The 23,747-nt window shown below is 50.3% G+C and overlaps 7 protein-coding genes and 1 non-coding gene across 8 annotated transcripts; 5 read left to right on the forward strand and 3 right to left on the reverse strand.

Moving 5' to 3' along the window:
* Positions 1 to 537: 537 nt before the first annotated feature.
* Aud_001419 (sugar porter family MFS transporter) lies at positions 538 to 2,298 on the forward strand (the record flags this gene model as incomplete). Its single annotated transcript, XM_043286918.1, has 4 exons — positions 538 to 635; positions 701 to 1,029; positions 1,083 to 1,544; positions 1,595 to 2,298. 4 exons carry the CDS (start codon positions 538 to 540, stop codon positions 2,296 to 2,298), a joined length of 1,593 nt encoding a protein of 530 aa, XP_043142853.1.
* Positions 2,299 to 2,822: 524 nt separating this feature from the next.
* Positions 2,823 to 4,748, forward strand: Aud_001420 (putative ab-hydrolase associated lipase; the record flags this gene model as incomplete). Its single annotated transcript, XM_043286919.1, has 1 exon — positions 2,823 to 4,748. One exon carries the CDS (start codon positions 2,823 to 2,825, stop codon positions 4,746 to 4,748), a length of 1,926 nt encoding a protein of 641 aa, XP_043142854.1.
* A 1,324-nt stretch (positions 4,749 to 6,072) lies between these two features.
* Positions 6,073 to 7,731, forward strand: Aud_001421 (putative oxalate decarboxylase; the record flags this gene model as incomplete). Its single annotated transcript, XM_043286920.1, has 7 exons — positions 6,073 to 6,349; positions 6,402 to 6,491; positions 6,542 to 6,557; positions 6,603 to 6,774; positions 6,816 to 6,883; positions 6,930 to 7,555; positions 7,610 to 7,731. The coding sequence occupies 7 exons, from the start codon at positions 6,073 to 6,075 to the stop codon at positions 7,729 to 7,731; spliced, it is 1,371 nt and encodes a 456-aa protein (XP_043142855.1).
* A 47-nt stretch (positions 7,732 to 7,778) lies between these two features.
* On the reverse strand, positions 7,779 to 8,594 carry Aud_001422 (uncharacterized protein; the record flags this gene model as incomplete). Its single annotated transcript, XM_043286921.1, has 2 exons — positions 7,779 to 7,943; positions 8,001 to 8,594. The coding sequence occupies 2 exons, from the start codon at positions 8,592 to 8,594 to the stop codon at positions 7,779 to 7,781; spliced, it is 759 nt and encodes a 252-aa protein (XP_043142856.1).
* Positions 8,595 to 8,997: 403 nt separating this feature from the next.
* Aud_001423 lies at positions 8,998 to 9,110 on the forward strand. The gene has a single exon. It is a non-coding gene; the product is annotated as a tRNA-Leu (tRNA).
* Positions 9,111 to 9,438: 328 nt separating this feature from the next.
* Positions 9,439 to 10,688, forward strand: Aud_001424 (glycoside hydrolase family 88/105 protein; the record flags this gene model as incomplete). The annotated part of the gene is made up of 3 exons (XM_043286922.1): positions 9,439 to 10,057; positions 10,112 to 10,542; positions 10,593 to 10,688. The coding sequence occupies 3 exons, from the start codon at positions 9,439 to 9,441 to the stop codon at positions 10,686 to 10,688; spliced, it is 1,146 nt and encodes a 381-aa protein (XP_043142857.1).
* A 5,492-nt stretch (positions 10,689 to 16,180) lies between these two features.
* Positions 16,181 to 17,525, reverse strand: Aud_001425 (protein kinase domain-containing protein; the record flags this gene model as incomplete). Its single annotated transcript, XM_043286923.1, has 3 exons — positions 16,181 to 16,200; positions 16,250 to 16,904; positions 16,974 to 17,525. The coding sequence occupies 3 exons, from the start codon at positions 17,523 to 17,525 to the stop codon at positions 16,181 to 16,183; spliced, it is 1,227 nt and encodes a 408-aa protein (XP_043142858.1).
* Positions 17,526 to 18,972: 1,447 nt separating this feature from the next.
* On the reverse strand, positions 18,973 to 20,932 carry Aud_001426 (uncharacterized protein; the record flags this gene model as incomplete). Its single annotated transcript, XM_043286924.1, has 7 exons — positions 18,973 to 19,248; positions 19,296 to 19,376; positions 19,447 to 19,548; positions 19,608 to 19,934; positions 20,011 to 20,339; positions 20,402 to 20,633; positions 20,699 to 20,932. 7 exons carry the CDS (start codon positions 20,930 to 20,932, stop codon positions 18,973 to 18,975), a joined length of 1,581 nt encoding a protein of 526 aa, XP_043142859.1.
* Positions 20,933 to 23,747: the final 2,815 nt, after the last annotated feature.

A 23,747-nucleotide genomic window follows, 5' to 3' on the forward strand; every position in this document is an offset into this window, starting at 1 on the left:
GAATGCAAACGGCCCTCGTGTGTGTCCTCCCGTCCCCACGACTTCAGACCGTTTCGGCATCCCATACGCTGGCCTCCTCGAGTCCCCGTTATTCCTCCAGAGAAACTCCGGACTCCAGACTCCAGACACGGCCGGGATAGTGGAGTCCAGAATCCAGACACGCAGCTGACTGCTGTCCCGTGGAATGGCCGTTGTTTTGAAATGACTGCGCCTGGAAGCTGATTGCGGCCAACCAGCATTTGTGCTTTGCCTCTGTGGATATGGCGGGGTTATCCCCAGGCCGAGGGACCCCAGGTTCTCCTTTTCACTCATGTTGACTCCCAGGAAGCCGGGTCGAGGAGTATAAAATCTCCCGCATACCCCGGGGTGATCGTCAATTCCTTGACCTCTTCGTTCTCTTCCATTCCATCTTCGACTGCCATTGTATCATTGTCTTAGGATATCTCGTTACGTGACGAGACTTCCATACTCCAATACTCTTGGGTTGCTAGTCATATCCCTTCGTCCTTTTGCACCTTACCAGACTAGATTTTCATCATGGGCTTCATGATCAGAAAGCCCGACGATGCAGTGGGCTCTGCGGCTCCTGCCATCATCATCGGTTTGTTCGTTGCGTTTGGTGGTATTCTGTTCGGGTAAGTCTCCAACTCGGCCTCGTTATCACTTTGACACGGCAGCTGACCAAGACCGCTGTTCATAGCTATGATACTGGCACCATCAGCGGCATTCTTGCCATGCCGTACTGGCGCAAGCTCTTCTCCACCGGCTACATCAACCCCGACGACAACTGGCCCGATGTCACATCCTCTCAATCGTCGATGATCGTCTCCCTGTTGTCTGCTGGTACTTTCTTCGGAGCTCTGGGCGCCGCGCCAGTTGCCGATTACTTTGGACGACGCCTTGGTATGATTATCAACTCGGCCGTCTTCTGCGTTGGTGTCATTCTTCAGACCGCCGCCACTTCCATTCCGTTGTTCGTCGCTGGCAGATTCTTCGCCGGATTTGGTGTCGGTCTTCTTTCTGCGACTAGTATGTTAACTCATCTTTTCTTCCTCCTGGTGGCCGTTTACTGACCGGACAAGTTCCCCTGTATCAATCCGAGACAGCTCCCAAATGGATTCGTGGTACCATCGTCGGAGCCTATCAGCTGGCCATTACCCTTGGCCTGCTGATTGCTGCCATTGTGAACAATGCCACCAAGGATCGTATGGATACTGGCTGCTACCGCATTCCAGTTGCCATCCAGTTTGCCTGGGCTATTATCCTGGTGACTGGTATGCTGGTTCTTCCAGAAACCCCGCGTTTCCTGATCAAGAAGGATAAGCACGAGGCCGCCGCTAGGGCTCTTGCCCGTCTTCGCCGCATGGATGTCAACGATCCAGCCATCATCGAGGAATTGTCCGAGATCCAGGCCAACCATGAATACGAGCTCAGCATGGGTACAGCGGGCTACCTCGAGATCCTTCGCGGCTCCATCGGCAAGCGGCTGGCTACCGGTTGTGGTATCCAGGCTCTGCAGCAGTTGGCCGGTGTCAACTTCATCTGTATGTCCTCCTCATTGCTTTTAGCACTCGGACTTTGCTAATTTGTCTAGTCTACTACGGTACCACCTTTTTCAAGGCCTCTGGCATCAGCAACCCCTTTGTCATTACTCTTATCACCAACATTGTCAACGTGATGTCTACCTTCCCCGGTCTCTACATGGTCGAGAAGTGGGGTCGTCGTCCTCTGTTGATGTTTGGGGCTGTTGGCATGTGCGTCAGCCAGCTTATCGTCGCCATCGTCGGCACCGCAACCTCGTCCGACGTGGCCAACAAGGTCCTGATTGCCTTCGTCTGCATCTACATTTTCTTCTTCGCCTGCTCCTGGGGACCTGTGGCTTGGGTTGTGACTGGTGAGCTTTTCCCACTCAAGGCCCGTGCCAAGTGTCTCTCCATCACAACCGCTACCAACTGGCTGCTCAACTGGGCCATCGCCTACGCTACTCCTTACATGGTCAACAGCGGCCCGGGCAATGCCAACCTGCAGTCCAAGGTATTCTTCATCTGGGGTGGCTTCTGCTTCATCGCGTTCGTCTTTGTGTTTACCTGCATCTATGAGACCAAGGGTCTCTCTCTCGAGCAAGTCGATGAGCTCTATGGCAAGGTCTCCAAGGCCTGGAAGTCTAGTGGTTTCGTTCCCACGGTGCACTTCACCGATGTCCGGGATGTGGCCGAGGGTCACGGGAAGGCCAGTCTTTCTCAGCTTGAGGCTGATGCTCAGGAGAAGCAAAAGCTTGAGCATCTGGAGAAGGCTTAATCTGTTTTCCGCCTTGTTTTGATAGCATTCATGTTTGGTTTATTGGCAGTTATTACGGCGTATATTGGAGATACCTGGACTTTGATGACTGATATGCTAGATGAATGATAGATCATTAGATCATCTTTGAATTTTTACATCGTATTCATGAATTCCTAACAGCGTTGCCTCCATGACACCTGAGGCGCACCATATCCCGTGGACGCCTCAGGCTGGGTCAGGCACTATGAGCGCATGGCTTGGGGAGGCGTAATATTATTGGCTGATGGGGAGGAACTGACCCCGCTGTCTCCAAAATTCACGTGAAAGGTCCTGAGCTTGTTCTGAAACCGGAAACTGTAAGGAGTCCGTGCGCAATCTTGTCGAGATATATTCAAGGAAGACCAATTTCCCAGTCAATGTTCACAATGACCTCTTCTGCGCCACCTCTCCATTCGCGTAATCCCTTCTCCCATTTTCGGCCTTGAATATGGCAAAATGAGGCCTTTTTCCAGTCTTTACTACATCCACTACCCCCTGACACCATGTTGATGGCATCACGCATCGCAGAACGGCGCGCCAGTCTCGAACCCACACAGGAAGATGAAGACGTTACAATACACAATCGGCCCTCGAGGATTCTCCTCCACAGTGACCCCATCGACGTCCGGCCCCCCACTCCCAAAGCAACAGGCAACCTCCTCCGCTCCAGTCCCGACATGGAACTCAGGAACCTGCGGACCAGTCGCGAAGACGAAAAGGTCGAATCGGCCGTGACCGCAGTGGTGGCGGACGGACTCCTGGGGGACACGCAGAATCAATTGCAGTCGCAGCCACAGCAACGGTACCGGCCCGACGCTGCTCTTTCGGCGCATCCGCTGTTCCCGCCGCTGCCCTCGTACAGTCCGCCTTCGCTTGCGCTCACGGTGCGCTGTGTGGCGCTGCGGTGTGTATCGTCCGTTTTGTCGCTGTTGTTTCTGGGGATCGTTGTGGTTGGTGCGCTTGTTGGCTTCGCTGGCACGCAGCTGGATAATCTGCGGATGAGGATTCGTGGTGAAGATCCGAACTCGCGGCGGAAATTTTATGCCGAGGAGCGCGAGCGGCAGTTGAGTCGAGAGAAGGAGCGTAGGAGGTGGAAACGGCGGCAAGCGAAGAGGGATGTTGACGAGGAGGCGCCGGATGAGTGTCCGCCCTTGGAGGGCGGGAGGGACTTGCTTCTTTGTGATGTTGGGTATTACGCGAGGCGGGTGGGACTCGACGTGGAGACATTCAAAGTCCAGACGGAGGATGGGTTCATCATCACGCTGTGGCATGTGTATAACCCGCAGGAGTATACGCCTTTGTCTGAAGAAGAGAGACGGCCGCGAGGCCCTGACGTGTTTACCGGACGGAGAAGGGTGGATGGTTCCAGTCGAAACCGCCAGTATCCTGTTCTGCTGGTTCATGGACTGTTGCAGAGTGCTGGTGCATTCTGTGTGAATGACGATGACAGTCTGGCTTTCTATCTTTGCAAAGCCGGGTACGATGTCTGGTTAGGGAACAATCGCTGCGGAATGACGCCGGAGCATACAACGCTGTCGGCCGGTGATCCGCGGATGTGGACTTGGAACATCCGGCAGATGGGTGTGCTGGACTTGGCCGCGCTTATTTCGCGGGTGCTGTTTGAGACCGGGTTTGAGAAGCTGGGGCTTGTGTGCCACTCGCAAGGCACCGCGCAGACATTCGTGGCGCTATCCAAACACCATCGCCCGGAGCTTGGAGAAAAAATATCTGTATTCTGTGCGCTCGCGCCGGCAGTATATGCCGGACCTTTGATCGAGAGACTCTACTTTCGATTCATGCGAGTCATACCGCCGGGCATGTTCCGGACTATTTTCGGCATCCACGCATTCATCCCGTTCATGATGACCGTCCACCGCTTCCTCCATCCGCGCATCTACGGAGCCTTGGGGTATCATGTCTTCGCGCACCTGTTCGGCTGGACCGACGTCCGCTGGGATCGCGGACTACGCGATCGCATGTTCCAATTCGCGCCGGTGTATATCAGCAGCGAGACGATCCGGTGGTGGTTGGGTCAGGGCTGCTTCGCGACGCAGCGGTGCATCCTGGCCACGATGAAAGACACCCTTGCCGAGATGGAGGAGGATCTCCGTTTGCAACGAGCCGGAGACCAAGCGCGCCCGCGGACCGACACCGCCTGGTACGGGCGGCAGACGCCCCCGTTTGCGCTGTGGGTTGCCGGGTCTGATGCGCTGGTCGACGGGCGGCGTCTCCTTCAACGACTTCGGAGCGGACGGGAGCCGCACGTACAGGTTGTACATTCCAAGGTCATTGAAGAGTATGAGCATCTGGATGTGCTATGGGCCATGGATGCAGTGGAGCAGGTGGGTAAGGAGGTGCGAGATGTTATATACACGACCATGCCCGAGGAGGCGCGGAAGTGCTGTCGTGTCCCAAAGGGGTGTTCCTGACACTGCGGTCACTTTAATGACTGACGGGCGATGAGATATGACGGCTCTAACTTGATGTTCAATAGACATTGCATATATACAGCATATCTAGTTCATAGACTACAGCTATACCTACCCACTCACGTCATTCCATCAATACCGAGCAAAACACGGAACTTGATTAATGTATATGCCTAGCGCGTGACCACATACCAGACTAGCCTAGCCTTTCTCGCCAAGGATCAAAGCATACGTACACCCAATATATGTCCAGCATTCAACTCATCTTGATTTCCCTCTGCGCGTACACTGTAGAGCAGGAAAATGCCCTCATGCGGGGTACCACACCATACCCACCGCAACCGCCCATTTCAATCTAAGAATGGACATCATAGCCAATGATCGTCTCCATCCTCATACCGTAGCTATCCGGATACTGACAACGTCACCTCACAGAAACTGGAAAATGAAGTACCGCGACGCGAAGTGGGGATCCTGCAAGGGTGTATCTATTCTTGGTAGCGGGTGTGATGTGATTCGCCGTGCGGGGATATGCGTTATTATTGCTCCAGTATAAAGTGCTAGAGTATGGCTAGTATTAGTACGGATGCAGTGATGTGCTGGGTAAGTACAGGCCGTAGTGCAGGGCAGGTGGAGAGCGGTTTTATACCGGGTACTATGGTCATGGGTATAATTATATTTGGAGATCGGTATCGGAGGAGGTTTCCCGACTGAGTTAGGGTTAGCATGGGATGGGATGCGTCGGCTTGGCTTGGGTGCTTGGCTGGCTTGGTTTGCTTGATTTGATGGTATGATATGGGATGAGATGGATAGTATTTGTACTTATTCCAGGTGTTTGGTTCATGGTATCTTTGGTGATATGTGTGCTGCTGTTGAGTACATGGGTATACTGTAGTGGATCTAACTGGACAGAGTACTGACTGGTACTGCAGGTATCGACTGATGCTTCTATCATAACCTAGGTATGAGGAATAGTCCCACTGGTGTCAGCAGGGTTACACAACTATCACATTCTTGATTCTCCAGGCTACCTCGCCCCTCAAGCGACCCATTGGCCTGCAACACTCACCTTCCCCCCCACCCACGAGACTGGGCCTCTGCCTGTCTACCATCCCCGAGGATCTTCTCTCATGAGGGGTAAGCGCGCCTATCGACAATGTCTGGACTGGACTCAACTGGACAGGGCGCATCCGTCTGTCTACTTCGGTGAGGGGTACAGACTCTGGTCAATTCGACCCTGTTCTTCTCCTCACTGAACTGTGGTATATAAGGGAGTCAGTCCATGCAATGGGTTCGACTTCGATCCAAACCAGCAGAGTCCACAATGAAGACAATCCACTTTCTGTACGCTTTTCTTCTTGTCCTCCCCTGGGCCAATGGAGCTCCCACGGCTCAGCCTTCGAATCCTCCGTTGAGAGGCTCGGAGGATCTGCTGGGTTATTCCTCCTCCAATACCATCTCGGAGCAGTCGACCGAGGTCAAGTATACCCCGGTGACTGGGCAAAAGGACGATGCCGATAACGGGGTGTATCTTGACTTTGAGGGCGTGGACAATCCCCAGCCTATCCGGGGAGATCTGGGAGGGACGGATCCGGGACCGAGTATGTTCGTTTTGCGACTTGTCTTGATGGAGTGAGTCTGCTGACAGCGCAGGGAATACCTACTATGATCAGATCAATAGCGATAAGCTGGCTCCTCCCGGGACGGATCATGGTCAGACGATCAATGCGCAGTGGCCGATGGGTATGTCCTTACCTGATGACGGTATGGTAGACCATGCTAACTTGTCATAGGACTCAGTCACAATAGGTAGGCCTTCCCTCTCAGCTTGAAGGAGGGTTGCTTATGAGTTAGACTCGGACACGATGGGGCCGGATGGGCCCGACAGGAGAATACCAACGTCATGCCGGACGCAACAGCCATGGCAGGTGTTAACATGAGGCTTGAACCCGGTGCGTATCGGGAGCTGCATTGGCATGTCGCGGCGGAGTGGTCGTTGGTCCTCAATGGATCCTGTCGTATTCAGGTATGTGGATCCGTCTTTTCATTGATGTTGCTGACCGTCAGGCCGTCAACGAGAATGGGGAGACTTTCATCGACGACGTGAGTGAGGGTGATGTCTGGTTCTTCCCTCCGTATGCCACGCAATCCACACTGTCATGAACAATACTGACCGGCTAGGGGCGTTCCTCACTCCATCCAAGCCCTCGACACAGGTGTCGAGTTCCTTCTCGTCTTCGATGACGGATCCTTCTCCGAGGACAATACCTTCCTCGCCTCAGAGGTCTTTGCACACAACCCGAAAGAAGTCCTAGCCAAAGACTTGGGTGTCCCCATCGCGGCATTCGAAAACCTCCCCGAAGACGAACTGTACATCTTCCCCGGCACCCCTGCCCCCAAGGACATCGAGGCCCAAAACGTCTCGACGGCAGCCGGCCTCGTCCCCAGAACGCAGAGCTACTCGTACCACTTCTCCGAGCAGCCCGCCCACGAAGTCGCCGGCGGATCAGTCAAGATCGTGGATCCTGCCACCTTCCCCATCGCCAGTAACTTTGCTGCAGCCGTCGTGACCGTCAAGCCTGGCGGGATGCGCGAGATCCACTGGCATCCGAGCAGCGACGAGTGGACCTTCTTCATCCGTGGCCAGGGCCGCGCAACGCTGTTCTCGGCACCCAGTACGGCCACGACGTTTGACTACCGCGCCGGGGATGTCGGATACTTTCCCCAGTCGAACAGTCACTATATCGAGAACACGGGGAACGAGGACCTGCTGTTCCTTGAGGTGTTGCAGGCAGACAAGTTCACTGGTGCGTGGTTCCCCCATCTGCACTCTGACTCCGAGTCATGCTAAGAGGATACAGATATCGCACTAGGGCAATGGATTGCATCTACGCCGCGGCAGATTGTGGCAGATACGCTGAAGTTTAACAACGAGACCCTGAGTAAGTTGAAGACGGACAAGCAGTATGTTGTTGCTGGATAAAACGTACATACATCATGTATTTCAATCATGAATGAGTTGATATCAAATCAAGGCGCATACGGCGGCGGCAGCTCCGCCTCGTCATCACTCACACTGGACTTATCATCCTCCTCCGACTCGCTCTCCTCCTCTAGAATTTTGTAATCAAATCTGTCAACCTTTGCATCACGGATGACATCATTAGCAGCGACCTCCTTGTCCTTCTTACCCTTCTATTCAGAGTATCAGCATATACCCAACCACCTGAGTAAAAGAAAAGAGAAACCTACCGCTATCTCCTCGAAAACCACCTCTCCCTCCCCAACCTTCCCCACCAACCGTCCACCCTTCCACACCCCACCCCTCAACCTCATCCCCTTAAACTCCGTCCCGATAACCACACACTCGCTCACCTCGCAGTCCGTCAGCACCGCCCTCTTCAGCCGGCTCCGAAACAAAGCAACGCGGTCTAACTTGCTCCGCCGGAGGAGAGACTGCCTCACAGTCGAGTGCACCACCGTGCTCCGCCGGACCGCGCTATCGCTTACCGTGCTGGCGCGGATCTCGCTCCGTCGGAGACGCTGGACATTCGATAGCGAGGAGTCGCTTGCGTCGAGTGAGCGGGCTGCGGGGACGTTAAGCAGGGTTGTCTTGGTGAGGGTGGAGCGGCGGGTGGAGGAGTTGGTGAGGGTGCAGGCGTGGAGTTTGCTGCGTTTGATGCCGATGCTGCTAGTAGCCTCGGGTGTCTTGGTGATGGAGGTGTTCTCCAGTGTGGAGCGGAAGATGGAGTCTGCGGGGGTGAGATTGGTGAAGGTTGTTTTGGTGGTGGTGGAGCGGGTGATGGTGGGGGATGTTGGGGTTGTTTCAGTACGTGGTTTTGTCATCTTGTGTCGTCTGTTGTCTGTTGTATGTTGTCTCTACCTTTGAAGAGGATGATCGATAGAAGATGAATGATGGCGAAGTTATGTGTTCTGGAATATGGCTGCCTGGTTTGCTGACGGCCTGATCCCAGCAATAAATATATGTTGCGACTGGCTATTCATTATTGGTTTACGAGATGGCTGATGGTTATATTACTATTAGCGCACCGTCATTACTAGTGGCCAGTGATATATCCTTGTCAGTGGGATATGTCACTGAGTCTAAGTCTAAGGTACGGCCTTTCTCTTGGTATACACATTTAATGGTATTCTCGGTATACTGGCGTAGAAGAAATATCTAGCAACAACGGTTAATATCGAGTTGCTATTCTATTATATTATAATATCTGACAATACAAACACGCAAGGCAAGATGGCCGAGTTGGTCTAAGGCGTGAGGTTAAGGTACACCTTAATACTAAACTCCTAGAGTTTCCTCATCATCGTATGATGGCGTGGGTTCGAATCCCACTCTTGTCAGTACTCTTTTTGTTCTTTATTTTTTCCCTCTTTGTCAGCACCCCGCAATCTCCACTTCAGATATTATGACAGACGATTCCTGTGAAGAGTCCTGATATTTCTCCACCACTCTGGTGGATGCTCCATGCCAAGATGGCTAGCTAATTCTCCGTTTGACATTTCTCCGTATGAGTAGGGGTCTTGGCTCTCCTGTCTCCGGCCCGAGATAATGTAAACAGTCCTTAGGATGTCTTGGAAGTTCTTGGAACATGGTATAAGAGCGAGAGGATTGCGATCCATCGTCCTACAGGATTGTATAAGTGATAGAGTAAGATAGTACCACACCAGAATGATTTCAATCAGCAAATCCGCGCTGCTCGTAGCGGCCCTGAGCGGCCTCTCCCAGGCGGCCAACTACACGGAATGGATGGCTTCGTCCTTCATGACCAAGAATGTCTCCCTGTCCCGCAACTACGCCAATGGCGTCCTCTACACCGGTATGGAGTTCGCCTATAATAAGACGAAGGACGAACGCTACTTCACCTACATCAAATCGCAAGTCGATGCTGTCGTCGACCCCTCCGGCGGGCTGATCAATTATCCCGGGTCAACCGTCTCGCTTGACGACATCCGCATTGGCCTCAATCTCCTTTGGCTGTGGACCAAGACGGGGGATGACAGGTACAAGATTGCGGCTGATACCCTCCGCGAGCAGCTTAACTTCACCCCACGCAACAAGGCAGGTGGGTTCTGGCACCGCAAGCCCACGTACCCGAATCAGATGTGGCTGGACGGGATTTACATGGCGGAGAACTTCTATGCGCAGTACACCGCGTGGTTCCAGCCGAACAATGCTACCGCTTGGGACGACATCGTGCTGCAGTTTGATTTGATCGAGGAGCACTGCCGGTTGACGACCGGATTGTTGGTGCACGGATATGACGAGAGTAAAGTGGCAGTCTGGGCTGGTATGTCTCCCGACAGAACTTCCTGACCTCACCGGATGATCCTGACACCGTCAGACCCTGTTACCGGCGGCGCACCCCATGTCTGGGACCGCGCGGTGGGCTGGTACTTCGTGTCGCTTGTCGACATACTCGACTACCTGCCCCGGTCGCATCCCGGCTATGAGAAGAACCTGCGTCGTTTCCAGTCCCTGGCGAAAGCCCTTAAGAAGACACAGGACAAGTCTGGCGGATGGTGGCTCATCATGGACGGAGAGTACCCGCGTGATCCCCGTAACTACATCGAGAGCAGCGGCACCGCTATGTTCACGTATGCATTCCTCAAGGGCATTCGGCAGGGATACATCCGCTCCAAGGACTATATGGCTCCCGCGAAGAAGGCGTACAGCCTCATGGTGGACAGGTTCGTGGAGAAGAATGCGAATGGCACACTGAATTGGCTTGGCACAGTGCAGGTCGGCAGTCTGAACAGCAACGGCACCTTCGAGGTGAGTATGAGCCTATATCTGATTCAAGGAAAAGAGCTGACGGTTGTTAGTATTATATCTCTGTTCCCGTGGTGCAGGATGATTATAAGGGCGCTGGACCTTTCATGTATGCCAGTTATGAGATGGAGGCTGCTTCCAAACAATAGATAGAAGGGATGACAGACCGTGGAAGACAACTAAGCGGTCCGAAACCTGGCGGAATTTTCGGACCCTGGAGAATATAATTAGCCCACGTGGCTGAGTCAAATTTGAATGTGACAGTGAGACATATTCGTGTTGCGGAGCCTTTTCAGACAGCGGGATTCCCTTGGCAGCAGCTGAGAGCCTGGTGGATGATGGGAAAGTTTACGCAGGCTATTTTTGCCGAGAGGACATTACAAACAAATTATTATGGCCGCCTGTTTGCCAAGGAGTCTCGAATGTGAGTCCATTACGAACTAATACTGTAGCGTAGGATTAATCTTTGGAAAATTGAACTCGTCTGACCAGGGGGAACTAGTGATGGTGGAGGCCAGGAAAGAACTGAGGGGTAGCATTGGAGCGAAGTTCATATAGACCATGAGTCCTTCAATCGAAGAAGAGATGTCGGAGAGAATGGAATTAATCATTGTGCCTGCTCAACCGAATGGTTTAAAAGATGGATGATATTTTGTTCGTCTTGGACCTAAGCCCCTAACCGACCGAAGGGAAGCCTTGTCTCAGCTTGGCGTGGTGTTTTCCACCTTAAATCGCAGCCTAGTCCCTGTGGACCTGTCCATCGACCCTGAGTCTCTCTCCTTGGTATGGTCATGGAATAGCTTTGGTAGGAATGACTAGGTTATAATCAAGAAAGCGCTCATCCAGCGGACCACTTGTGTGTCCACGAGTTCACTTTTTGACTACCAACTCTCTATCACAGTATCACTACTGAATCTATCTATCCATTCATCTCCACCATCAATCGACATTGATCAATCAAAAACAAGAAAAGCCAATCAATATCATGCCGCCTCTATCCAAGCTACGGACCAGAGAAAGGCCTGCAACTGACTACGAACGATGGCTCAATTTCAATCCCAATCAAGATCCATCCTCTCCTCCAAAATACGGGCCCGATAGAAAACATCGCTATGTCGATGATTCGTCCGTCAGATATGCTCCAAACCGCCAGCTCATGTTGTAGGCAGCATCGTCCCCTTGCTATTGTTTGCGTCCGTCTAACAACCGCAGCAATGATCAGCGCCATATGCCATTCGGACATACCCGTCATCATCGAAGAATTGCACATTCACAAGGGCTAGTTCGAGGCATCACGTTTTTCTGCGCCGTTTTGGTAGTCATACTGGTCATGCGGATGTTCATGGTCTCGCTCATCCGCGCAGCCCAACGACGAAGAGACATAGAGAGACAGATACAAGAGGCATCCCAGCGACAGCAAGTCCCTACAACCTACGAGGATAACAACGAATTGGACGAGCTGTGATCATTTCCTATTGCAATACTCAATCCTACCTACACCTTTATGATATCCGATGGATGCGTGGCCACACAACGGTGTCCTCGCCAGCCTCAGGACAGACGACCGAAGCATCGCATAACCTGACAGACACTCGAATCCCGAATCGACGGGACAGTACCAAGCCCGTGTTTCAGGCAATCTGCGTGGCGTCGCGCCGGACTTGGCCAAAGTAAAATCTCCAGGCCGCCGGATACTTCTGAAGCAGGCGTGTCAATGACTGGATTATATCACACCCGATCGCTGTTGAACAATTGGATACAGTGCATTGTCCTCCGGAAGGCTTGTCCCTAACCTTATTGAGGTCAAGCTCAGAATGAGCGATTCTTCGTGATTGGTGGTTGGTGGAGTTTGGACGATAGAATATAGTTGCCTAGCGGCCTTGCTCCTGGCATTGCATCCCACGCGCGGCACAACCACGTTTGATCAATTTCGGAGTGAAGATACAAGGCAACCAGGGCTCTGTATATTTTTGTCGAAGGCCCTGTTTATAGTAGAGATGCTGTGTGTAGTCTCTTGCTGTTACCGACCCAGGATTCTTTTCTCTGTACATATTATTTAGAGCAGATAATACTGAATCAAGAACAAGCTCCTTACAAACGGCGAGTAGTCTATAAAGAGGTCACACTGTGACTAGTATTTTTATCTTCAGGAAGTCAGAATCCACAAAGTAGAGTCCTATGAATGGCACGCATGACAGGCGAGTTTATCATCGAAAGGTTCCTTTACCATTTTGGGGCACTTCAGAGCGCTCCGCTGAAGCTCATGACTCTACTTGCATCCCCACAGGGTACAACTGCAACCTCACAATCCCGGTCTAAACCCAATACAATTAGCGAAGCAGACATTGTCTCATTCCACCCAACTGGATGTATTTGCAAGTGGACTCTTCTCTCACGCAATTTTACATCATTACATGTGAATGATGTGGTAGCCTTAACCCTTAAGGGCTACTTTAGACTGGAGCGATCGATGGTGGACCCTGAGACCCTGTGCTAGACTGTTATTAGCAACGGGGATCACCGATGACAGACCAATACCGAGTAGACTAGGCACTAAGTAGATTAAATGTCTAAGCCTCACTATATGGCACGATATTAGCAAATAATTAATGTAACCATGTCAGGGATGATCTGAGACTAGTTTAATGTGTGTAGCGAATGATTTAGTGAAGAAATGGTCTCAGAAAGAATTTTCACTTAAGTGCTGAGTTTGATGTGATGCAATGACCTAGGGCTTTGTTATTACTGTAGGTTGCTAATGAGAAGTTAAAGGCGAGCAGTTAATGTGCTTAGTATTGGATAATCTGAGCTACTTTTAATGTTGGTGGAGGTTGAAGTGCATTAAAGATAAGGGGCACCTGGGACTCCCTTAGTCGTGAGAAACTGATAGACAAGGTGCGGAATTTTTAACACTTATGGCTTTCATTATATCCAAGTAAGCTTGCTATAACAGAATTGCTTATCAATAATAAAGCATATTCTCAAGTCCTGCTCAAACAGACTATTTTCTTCAAGTCTTGGTCAGAGTCAAGGCATTCGATGGCCTCGGTAAAAACTATCCGAGTCTCAGCGCTATCCTTTAGAGGAAGCAGATCCACAAGAATGATTTAGGTTGTTGCTGTCATAGTGACACAGGTTCTGGCACTCTGCTCCGCACGATAATACACTCGGCTCGGTCTCTGCGACAATGCGAGGCCAGATTCATTACTTTGGGCCGTGTTCTTGTAGATTGTAAGGAAGCCCAGGAAGGTTGATACTTGCCAGTATTTTTGGCATTGGCTGGCCCAACAACAACCAAACGGTTGTCAAATACACCGTCAGCCGTGATCTAGTTCTGGTAAGGGTTATGTCATGTCGCTGTCCGTGTCCGTCCCGAGGGCCGTTGGTGCTCACATGGATCGGTGTATCGTTAAGATCCGTGTGGGACATTCTCGCTTGTGTTCGTCTGATAGGGACGAGGAGGGAACCCGGTTCTGGTGACTGGACCAAAGGTCTCTTCAACCATTTGATGGTGACAGAAAGTAAGTTGGATCGAGGATCAAAGCCATAACAGCTGACGTCCGAGCCAGCGCTGTTCAGTGTCTCGATAGGCAGGTTTGGCGCGGGATCAGCGTAAGGGCGGACTGGGTCATCGGGTCCATGTCCTCGTTCACTGAATTTTGAGAAAGCAGGGAGGTAGTCTAGTGGGGGTCCGGAATCTTCGCCAATGATCAACGATCACCACGTCGGCTTCCTGCATCGCCCGTTCCACCCACGGCACGAACTCATAAATATTCAAGCAGCTCAAGTTTGGACAGGGCGAGCCGTTGGCCCTCAGCCATGGTGATATCGAGCGCTGCTGGCAAGTCTGGCAATAACAAAGGAACTACTCAGTATGGATTGTTTAGGTTGAATTATATATGGATACAGCTGAACTGGTCCTTATACAGCTAGATCATTCACCTGACCTTCAGGGGTACAAAAATTCAAGGAATGGGGTGGCCAAATCCATCTTTCAAACTACCATACTGGTAGACATACTGAGCGACTGTGTCAGTGCCCATCATCGAGGTTTTCTCTATGTCATTTCTTTATGTGAGAAACCAACGTATGAAGATAGTCACCGTACGTTGATAATGGGATACTAGATTTGTGTTTACACTCTCGAAACACAATAGGTTTGTGACACCAAAACAGTCAGGGCCACTGAAGATGTTCCTATTTCTGTTGACTTGATTTAGGCGAGAGGTCACTCAATGCTCGAAATGCTTTTCCTCCTTGTCAACAAAGCTGAGGCCATCTGTACACTGTCATTGCTGAGGTGGTAGCGAACCTTCATGTCTTCTGCAGACGTCATGTCCCTGATGGGTCGTTGACCACTCATATTGATGGGTAGTGACAAATGCATCGGGTGGCTCGCACACTCGCCAATGCCGTTGCTGATTTACTCTTCGATTCTTGAAATCATTCTCGCCTCTCGGACTCTACGTTGATGAGGAACCAGCTTATGTGAACAGGAGCCTTAGCTCGAGATCTTGCCGGAGATGACACGAGGCACCGAGAAAGTCATTGTAGGTTCGCTTCGCAGCTAGATGAGACGTCCTTACTATAACTGTGGCATTGCGGCCATAAACCCTTGGGATAGTACAGAGAATCGTCGAGGAAGTCTTGAAACAATTGGATAAGTCTTCATGAAGGCGTACAGGACGAGAGTTTGAAATTTCTTGGACGGGTGCGATAGCTCGTTGATAGCCAAGTGACTGGCATTCTGGTGAATACAGGAAAGTGTCCAGAATAATGATGAATGGTGGTAAGACTTGACAAAATGCGCTTGATTCATCGCTCTTTACGCACTGCGAGCGAGGAATTTCCGTGTCCGGCTGCCAATGCGCCACTGGTGTATGTATGACATGTCATACACAAATGGGACTTGGCTACTGTACTGTCACCAGGATCAAGTATGATCACCAATGATGATTTATCCGCATCGAATAGCTGAACAGTATGCAAATGCAAGGCACACGGATCTGCTGATGCATGTTGTGTACCCTAATTGACATTTGACAGGCCTTATTTTGACATGCACATCACGAAACAAACATATATATATACCAAAAAAGAAAGGGGAAAAAATTAATCTTCTGCTCCTTTGAAAGAGATGCCCTGAGATGTTTGCAAAATTTTGACCCGCAGGTATGCTCATCCAGAACTCCGACCAAGTGTATGATAGCCTAAGTCCAAATCCCAACAGTCGACACCGAAGCAAAAATATCCAATTTCACACCTAGTGTATGCAACCGTCATATACAAGTGTCGAAGTATAGCCACAGTTTCCAAGCAGTCTATATATGCCATTTACTAATATGACAGCAGCGAAGGGTTAGAATGTCACATATCTGCCGATAAGGGAGCGGCGGTCTCTCCGGAGAAAACAATTGACTTTCGATCTCGCGATCAGATTGGAGATCTTTCACTAGCCCTGACGAGATAGGCTCCGTTACTCGATGCCCTTTCAAGGAGGTTAAGTAATTCTTGGTGGAGTTGCTGGGAATCGATGCGGTCGTTCGGATCCATACGAATCATTTTCCGCATGATCAAACACAAGAGATCATAAAGCAATCAGAACATCGTTCATGTTCTGATAAGCGGGTCACCCATGCCTTTACCGATGGCCGTACATCTCTGAGATCAGTCGTGTAGAAGTTATCTTCGTTCAATTCATCCGTCTCACCACCTTCGGCACCGCGAAGCTCGGCAAACTCCACAATAGCATCGAATCCAAGTACTATCCAGGTAACGAACTCCAAATATAGACAGCCAAGACTCCAGACGTCCCACTTCCGGGATATGCGATGGTTGCGATGATTGTCTGGAGGCCTATAGGTTCTAGTACAAAGCACCCCAGCCGGGTCACCATTCGATACCGATCCGATGTTATGAAGACTAGCCAGGCCTAGGTCCGTGATTTGCAATATTCCGTCCGCATCAGTGCATCCTGGATAAGATGCGAACCACACGATGTTCTCTGCTTTCAAATCACCATGACGCGCGAAATGGCGGCCAGGCTGACGTTCGTCCGGCAGCTGAAACCCGTGAATCAAAGACAGCGCGCTTGCGAGGCCCGTCATTTGCTTCAACGACCACAAGACTTTATGATAATCAATCCGTTCGAGCGGGATCCTCTTCCAATAATTTCGTAGGTTGGCGTCTGCCCATGGAAATACTAGATGAAACTTGCCGCCCTCCTTATAGGTAAATAGAAGACTGATCAGATGAGGATGGGGCCCTGACGTTCTCTTAAGAGTAATATGCATATCGCGCTCATTTTGAAAACGTGAAGGGTCGGAAGAAAAAAGTTTCTTGACTGCAACTACGGCGTGTCGATCCTAGCCATCAAGCCATGGTGTTAAGCGGTCTTTCTTACAGACATCGCTGAAGTTGGGATGTCCACTTACCCGGCAACCAGGAAAAATCCAGAAGTTGTGATGAGCTGGATGTATAAAGGCCTGAAAGACCTCACTGAAGCCGCTTTCGATCTCGATTTGTCTCGAATTCGTGAAAGGTAAGATTTGAGCAACCGGAAAATCGTAATGTTCGTCCTGCTCAAACACCGGAGCCAACATACGCCATTGCTTTTTCGCCAGGCTCTTGACATCAGAGTCAGTCCATTCAATTAGAGTCCTGATATCGCGACCTCCGTTTGTTTGCAGTGTCATTCGCTCGCTTCCAGCTCTTGCAGGCTTCATGACGAAAGGCAAATCGGTGTCACTTATCCCTTCATCCAGAAACTTCAAGATATCAGCACCTCTTTTCCTACTGACGAGGATTGCGAATAGTTTCATTGACGTCTGAACAATTCTCTTGGCTTCTGCCTCTGCATGGAGATCTTCCACCAACCCCTCCTCACGGAGTATGTCCTCCACTTTGGATTCAGTGATAAGTTCTCGGAGACTGGGCAGTGGCACATATATTACGTGCCCTGAACTGTTAGACTCGATGCTTGCCATGGATAAGGACTCTTGAAGCTCGTGGAGAGGACTAAAAGGGCTAGAGGTCACATCCAGCAAGGAAGATCTCCTCGAGACCGAGCGGTCAGATTGTAGTCCAGATGAAGACTGATGATCCAAAGGAGCGCGAGAGCAATGTGAACGGAGTCCGTCAACTCTGGCCTGACTGTCAACGACCGATACGTTCGCAGGTGGGAAGGATGGATGATCATCGGAATTAGGACTCGTTCGAGACCGGGGAGACTGTCTGTCGCGACAAAGGCGTCGAAACAAACGTATGAACGGTTGAAAAAGACAGGGTAGGAAAGCCATTGTTGAATTGTATAACAGCGTCACAAACTCAATGTATCAGGATTTGAGTGATGATTGTTCGTAGCCTTGTCTGGCGTAGAGTATCAGAGAAAACATGGGCAAAGATCAGTACAACGCCGGCTGAGGGAGAAAATCTCCTCAAAGCACGTCAAAAAGGCTGTAATATATAATGACAAGACTGGAAGAGCAATTTCTCATAAGGCGATGGTGGGACTGCGATAGAAGTTTAAGAACCGAAAAGCAAGGAGAAATGGAGAGGTGATGACCAGTTGAGGGGGGAAGGAAAAAATTTGCTCGGTCTATTCAATTTGGAAAAGTTGAACTGTATCGTCAGAGTGCAGAGTAATTTGGATGTGCATGGTTGCGTTTAATCATGTTCTGCCGTTGCATGGTTGACAGCCACGAGCGACGAGACCGGGCACGGGGGCTGTGTGTAAGTAAAAGCCAAGAACAGAGACTGCCTCTCGAAGTGACATGTCACGATACCTACAAGATGTCAGGTCAGGAACGAGTCAATCATATATTGCCGGCTTCGGCTCTCGAGACTACCATTTGCTTCCAAGCTTCTTAGAATAAGGCTCCTTCTCCCGGCGTTGTTTACGCTGGCGACGTCAAAGCAGGTAACAAATTGCGGGTGCTTCTGAGTTAACTCGTTTTATCAGACAGCTCGATAGTGCTTTGCTTTCTGAAGTTGAAATCGCACTAATTGAGGCGCGGCTTGGACGCATGTATTTGTATTGGCCGCAATCTCGTACCTACTTCAGTAACCAAAGGTAGGTAGGTGCGCCTGTAAGCAGGTGTTTAAGAGTACAGGACTCGAAAAGAGCTATGGCTTACATGATGCACTGCGCAGTGTGCGCAGTGTGCTGCATTAGCGTAGAGCGTGAGTCGAATCTGTTGGTTATTTCCGCGCTGAGACTAACAGAGTTTTTCTCTGCTTGCCAATTATTGTTTTCCTTTGCTACTGATCCTACACAGGCAAAGAACTGATGATACTGACTGTGGTCGAAGAGTCCCACAGAAGCCATACAGTTATGGTAGGGCTTTCTTCTAAAGGCGTCACTACATTTCGAGTGATGGATAGACTAGAAAGAGGGAGAGAGGCATTTCCCCAGGTACGCGCCGTTCCTCGAGGTCATCGTGGTCTTGCTAATGTGTCTAATGAGACCGAACTCAGCCGAGCAGGTCTGCCTTCCGCAGGTCGATTTTGCCTTCCCCCATTCTCTAAACTGCTCTCCTCCAGTTTCCCTCCAAGCACTGCCTCAATAACCTGGTATCGGTCGCACAGCCACCAGGTGATGACTGTCAAAACTGTCAGAGGAGCAGATACGACGACTAAAATCCAGACTTGGTGAGAGATCTGCAAATTGCCCTTGTCGTTGAGATGCACAAACTCAGTTGAGAAGAAATTCTGTCCCAGTGTCAATGCAAATCTTCGTTTGCTGTTCTTTCACTTACAGATACTATTGTGGTTGGCAGATACACGAGACCGATGATTGTCAAGACCTTGACCGCTGCGGCATCGCGAGCACTTTGAGCCTACATTAACGCCTTTGTCGTCAGCCGTCCAAGAGGGATAAGTGATAATATGAAGGCCGTCTGTACTGACCGCCAGCTTAACCATCTCCTCACTCTCAATACGGGAGGCATACGCAAGCTGTGTCAAAGCAGCTGCTTCTTCATAAGCAAGCAGATCTGAGAGGTGCAAGCACTGCGCAACTGGTCATAAGGGTGACAAATTTTTCTGGTTCGAGCTGGTAGAGTTCTTACCAGTTGCTCTGTGGATTGAACGCGCTCTCTTAGCACCTTTGCGCGGTTCAAAGATGTCTGAGCTTCTGCAGCATACTCTTCAAATTCTTCGACCGTGTGACTACAGAGGCAAGAGCCTGTGCCGTTGCAACTGGTTCTGCAGTGCCGTCTGCAGGCCTTGCCGATGCGACTGATAGAGTCGGCCATTGTCTGGAGGATAACCAGCATATCGGTGATGTAATCATCTAATTGCTTCAGACGCTGCCGGTCTTCGGCACTGACATATATGCTGCGAGGCTCCCCGTTGTTTCCTCTCGGAAGGATATCGAGGACTAGTACTCGGTTTGCCTGGAATCCATCTTGGTCAGTGCCATCTCTCTTGATATAGGCCTTGAACAATGAATAGTAGAAGCCAGCAGTATACTATTTGTTTGGACTCGGCCTCTAGCCAGGCCAGATAGTCCATCCAGCCTTTCAAACTGTCCCTGACGATGCATTCATGGATAAGAAAATCCTGGCCAAATGTGTCATCCTGAGAAGCGTTTTCGGGGAGACGCTGCGCGATGGATTTTTCCGCGGCATGCGAAGGCACAATGAGGATGAAAACAGACGTGTTCCGTATTGAGTTTTGACGATATTGGTTGGGATATACCATCTTGTGGTAAACTCCCGTTTGACGTATCGACCATGGACACACACCTTTATCCGTCGGACTATTATTGGGTTCCACACGTCGGATCACGTAGGCGAGCTCTATCCCGTCAGTCAACGTCCCTCCCGCTTAGAAGCAACCAAGAAGATGCAAGAATCCTCACCATCAACTTGGCTGTGCGTATTTTGCTCGCTGTTCGCTCGGAAAGGTGGGAAATCGTACTCATTCTCCTGAAATTTGATCCCAAACGTCAATATGCATCTCCAAAAATGATCGAACACATTATGGGCTGCTAAGAGGTGCTCGATAGTCTCGTATGAGATGTCTAGCGTCGTCCAAGATCGTAGGTGCCGAACTGTGTAGATCTGGATGCACCTGGAGGCATCATTGTCTGTCTGTATACGGAAGAGTTACCAATTAGCACGGGGTGCCTTTAAGAGCTACTTTTTGACCGATATACCTCTTCGACGTGGTGTAACTCTGAGATGCCATTGATTTTGACTGGTGATTCCAGTCGAACAGACCAGCGGCCGTTGGCGTCTCTCGACTTGATTATTGACGTGAGTTCCAGTTGCGGTCGCTTATTATGGGCCTTGAAGAGCCGATCTCTTTTGGACTGAACCTTGTCCATCAAATACTGATCGATCCGAGATCGATTAGACAGGTGGACCATGATGGGAGTGTCTGGTGCCATGATGTCGCAGCCGGACTGGGCATTGACTGCATACGTGACATGGCATCCTATATACCACTCGAGAAGGAGCCAAGTTCTGCGAACTCTGCTCTGTTTCTACATGGAATAAAATGTCTACTTTATTGAACTTGAGGCTTAATTGAGGCGCAAGAAGGCGCCTGTGTTTCTTTAGCCACGCGTTGAAGAGTCAGGTCATGATGACTCTCAAAGAGTCTGACGAGGCGGACACCTTGCCCATGCCGTATTCTGCCTCTATTAGCCACTGAAGGCGGAACAATGAGTAGACTAGGATACGAAGGGGATAATGTTTGCGTGACTATCAGGCTGAAAAACGGTGGAAAACATACAGGCGATACGCTTTGTCCCACCGGCAAACTCGGCCAAAGCGACGAGAGGCTGCTACCTTCCCGTCTGGCCAAGGCATGTTTTGGAGCAGGTAGTGTGACTAACCGCCACATAATTCCTTTTCTAGTTATTGACTTGGTATCGCTCAGCTCTAAGGCATGTGCCTGTGTATATAATTGGTCACAATTCAATCATAATCCCTGTTTCATGCAAGTGGTCAGTCAGGCCGTCACAATGACCCAGGCTATGCAGACCCTGAAATCGCCTCTAGGAAGGCTGCTACGATTAAAAGAGGTCTAGGAGAAGGAGAGGTATCTGTATGGTGTGACCAGCCACCAATCGATTCCATTATATCATCGTACAAGCTAACCCGAATATAGACAATATGAAGTCGTCCGACGGGCTGATTCTGGGGGCCCCGAAGAAAGAAAAATTGAAGCGAACGTATTAAGGGAGTACCACCCGTACCACTGGCATGTACCTATGCAGATTCCCGTAGGACCAAATCTTTCTCTGGCCGGTTCGTTTAAAACCTCGTATTCAGTGTGTCTGAGACTTTGCCTTGATGTTTTGAGTGTCCAATCCTGCGTGGCTTGCAGCTAAAAGTACACCCGGCAGTCATTGATCATATCCTATATTGGAGATCAGTCTGTGAGCAGGCTGAAAAAAGAAAAATCAAACAACACCTACATCTATCGAGATCGATGTTTGCTCTCTTTGATGGTCGGGAATGTAAATTTTGTATTGATCCAGGCGTAACTGTTGCGAGTTGATCAGCATTTTCCTGGTATCGCTCATCGAACAATGGCAGTCACCTCTACTCGAAAATTTGACTGACCGTATTCTTTCCTGAGCATTTTCACCAGTTTCCTGGGATCCATATATTTCCCCTCGACGATTCGAAAGGGCGTGGGGCTGTAAGGACAACTTCGGCTCATCTTAGGATGCGTTTAACGTATATTTCCAAGATTTACCCACGAGAACAAAAGAGGTCAAGAGAAAGACGGTATGCGTTGTCAACCATACATAATAGAAGCCATAGCTACGCTAATGATGGGGATGAGCATTTTAAGTATCTACTCCGTGTCTGACATCTCCGACAATGATAAGCAAAATGCACCACCCCCTTGCCAAACTTGCCATGTTGTGTTCACTCGTGCAATCCGCGTTCTTCCTTCCGAGTTCTCATCTAGCCACATCTCTAGAAATCCAATAAGAGGATACTTGTGTCAGCCCGATCCATCAGAATCGGGCTGAGTGGTACATGACAAGATTTCATCCTAGCGCAGGAAACCATTAGCGCCTTGTGACCAACGAAGACGCACCCAATAAAGCAGTCATTGACATTCAGTCATCAAGGGCTCATCCCTTCCAATATTGCATGTGAGCAGCCAACCAACCTGTGTAAGAGTCTGCGGCGCGGTGATGTACCATACCCCCATCTTTATCTGCGGCTCGCATTAGCCCTGTTACCGCATAGGTGGCTTGCACAGCCCTGGACAACGCCGGATGACGGGAAGTCAAATCGCATGCAGGCAGGGAATGAGATCCTAGTGCGAGAAACAAACACGAGGCTAACTCATCCTAGACTACTCGGTAGAGTGTAGGGCAGAAACGTGGACATGGCCAAGTACTTCGCACTTACTTGGACTGTGTAGGTCTTCCGAGGAAATCGCGCCCTCAGCAGCGCCAGCAGCTTCTGTTCGTCAATGTAGCGGTTCGTGAATGACTGCTCGGCCATTTCTTCGTTTGCCCCTGTGGCTTGGTTCGGGTCTGGTCAGGTCATCGGGTGATGCTGATGCTGATGCTCTCGATTAAGAGCTGGGGTTCTATTCAGGCATCCTGTTGGATTCAGCCTTGATTTATGTCGGGTTCTTGCGTGAGCTTGAGCCGCATCTATTCTCTCGTTGCTGGAGGTGTAAGTGCCCATGTCCCATGATATGCGGTGCCCTTTGTTTGCTTGTTCCTGTGATGGCTGCGTTGGATGGGTGTTCGACGCGGATTTACCGGTGGCTTTGGGAGACTGTACCGTCCAGGTGGAAGTAGATTGGATTGGAGATCGTTGTCGACGTGGTGCACAGGTGTTGGAATAGAGGCCGATGAATGGGTGCAAGGCTGCATCAAGCTGTGAAGCAATACCTTACTTATGCAATGAGGGCAGATGACCAGAGAAATTCTGAAGGAAGAGTAAGAAATTGTTACTAGGGTGTTCACCTTGTCGAGCTGTTATTGATTGCTTTGGCTACTTGTTGTTGTAGTGTGCAGACTACTGGATGTTTCATGTAGCATATTTATTGGCCTGGTACATTTCTGATTGGCAGCAAGAACTGATTGGTCGTATCTTGGTTTCCATGCATGCAATATACCTTAGGCCTGTGTCCCGTCATTTGTGTTTAGTGGTTCAGAACAGAGGGAGGGGGTTCCTCTATCAAGGCAATGGCCTTGGTCTTCAGAGTGGATAGGAGTTCGG

This window comes from Aspergillus udagawae (genome assembly GCF_001078395.1).
Source record: "Aspergillus udagawae IFM 46973 DNA, scaffold_1, whole genome shotgun sequence".
Lineage (NCBI taxonomy): Eukaryota > Fungi > Ascomycota > Eurotiomycetes > Eurotiales > Aspergillaceae > Aspergillus > Aspergillus udagawae.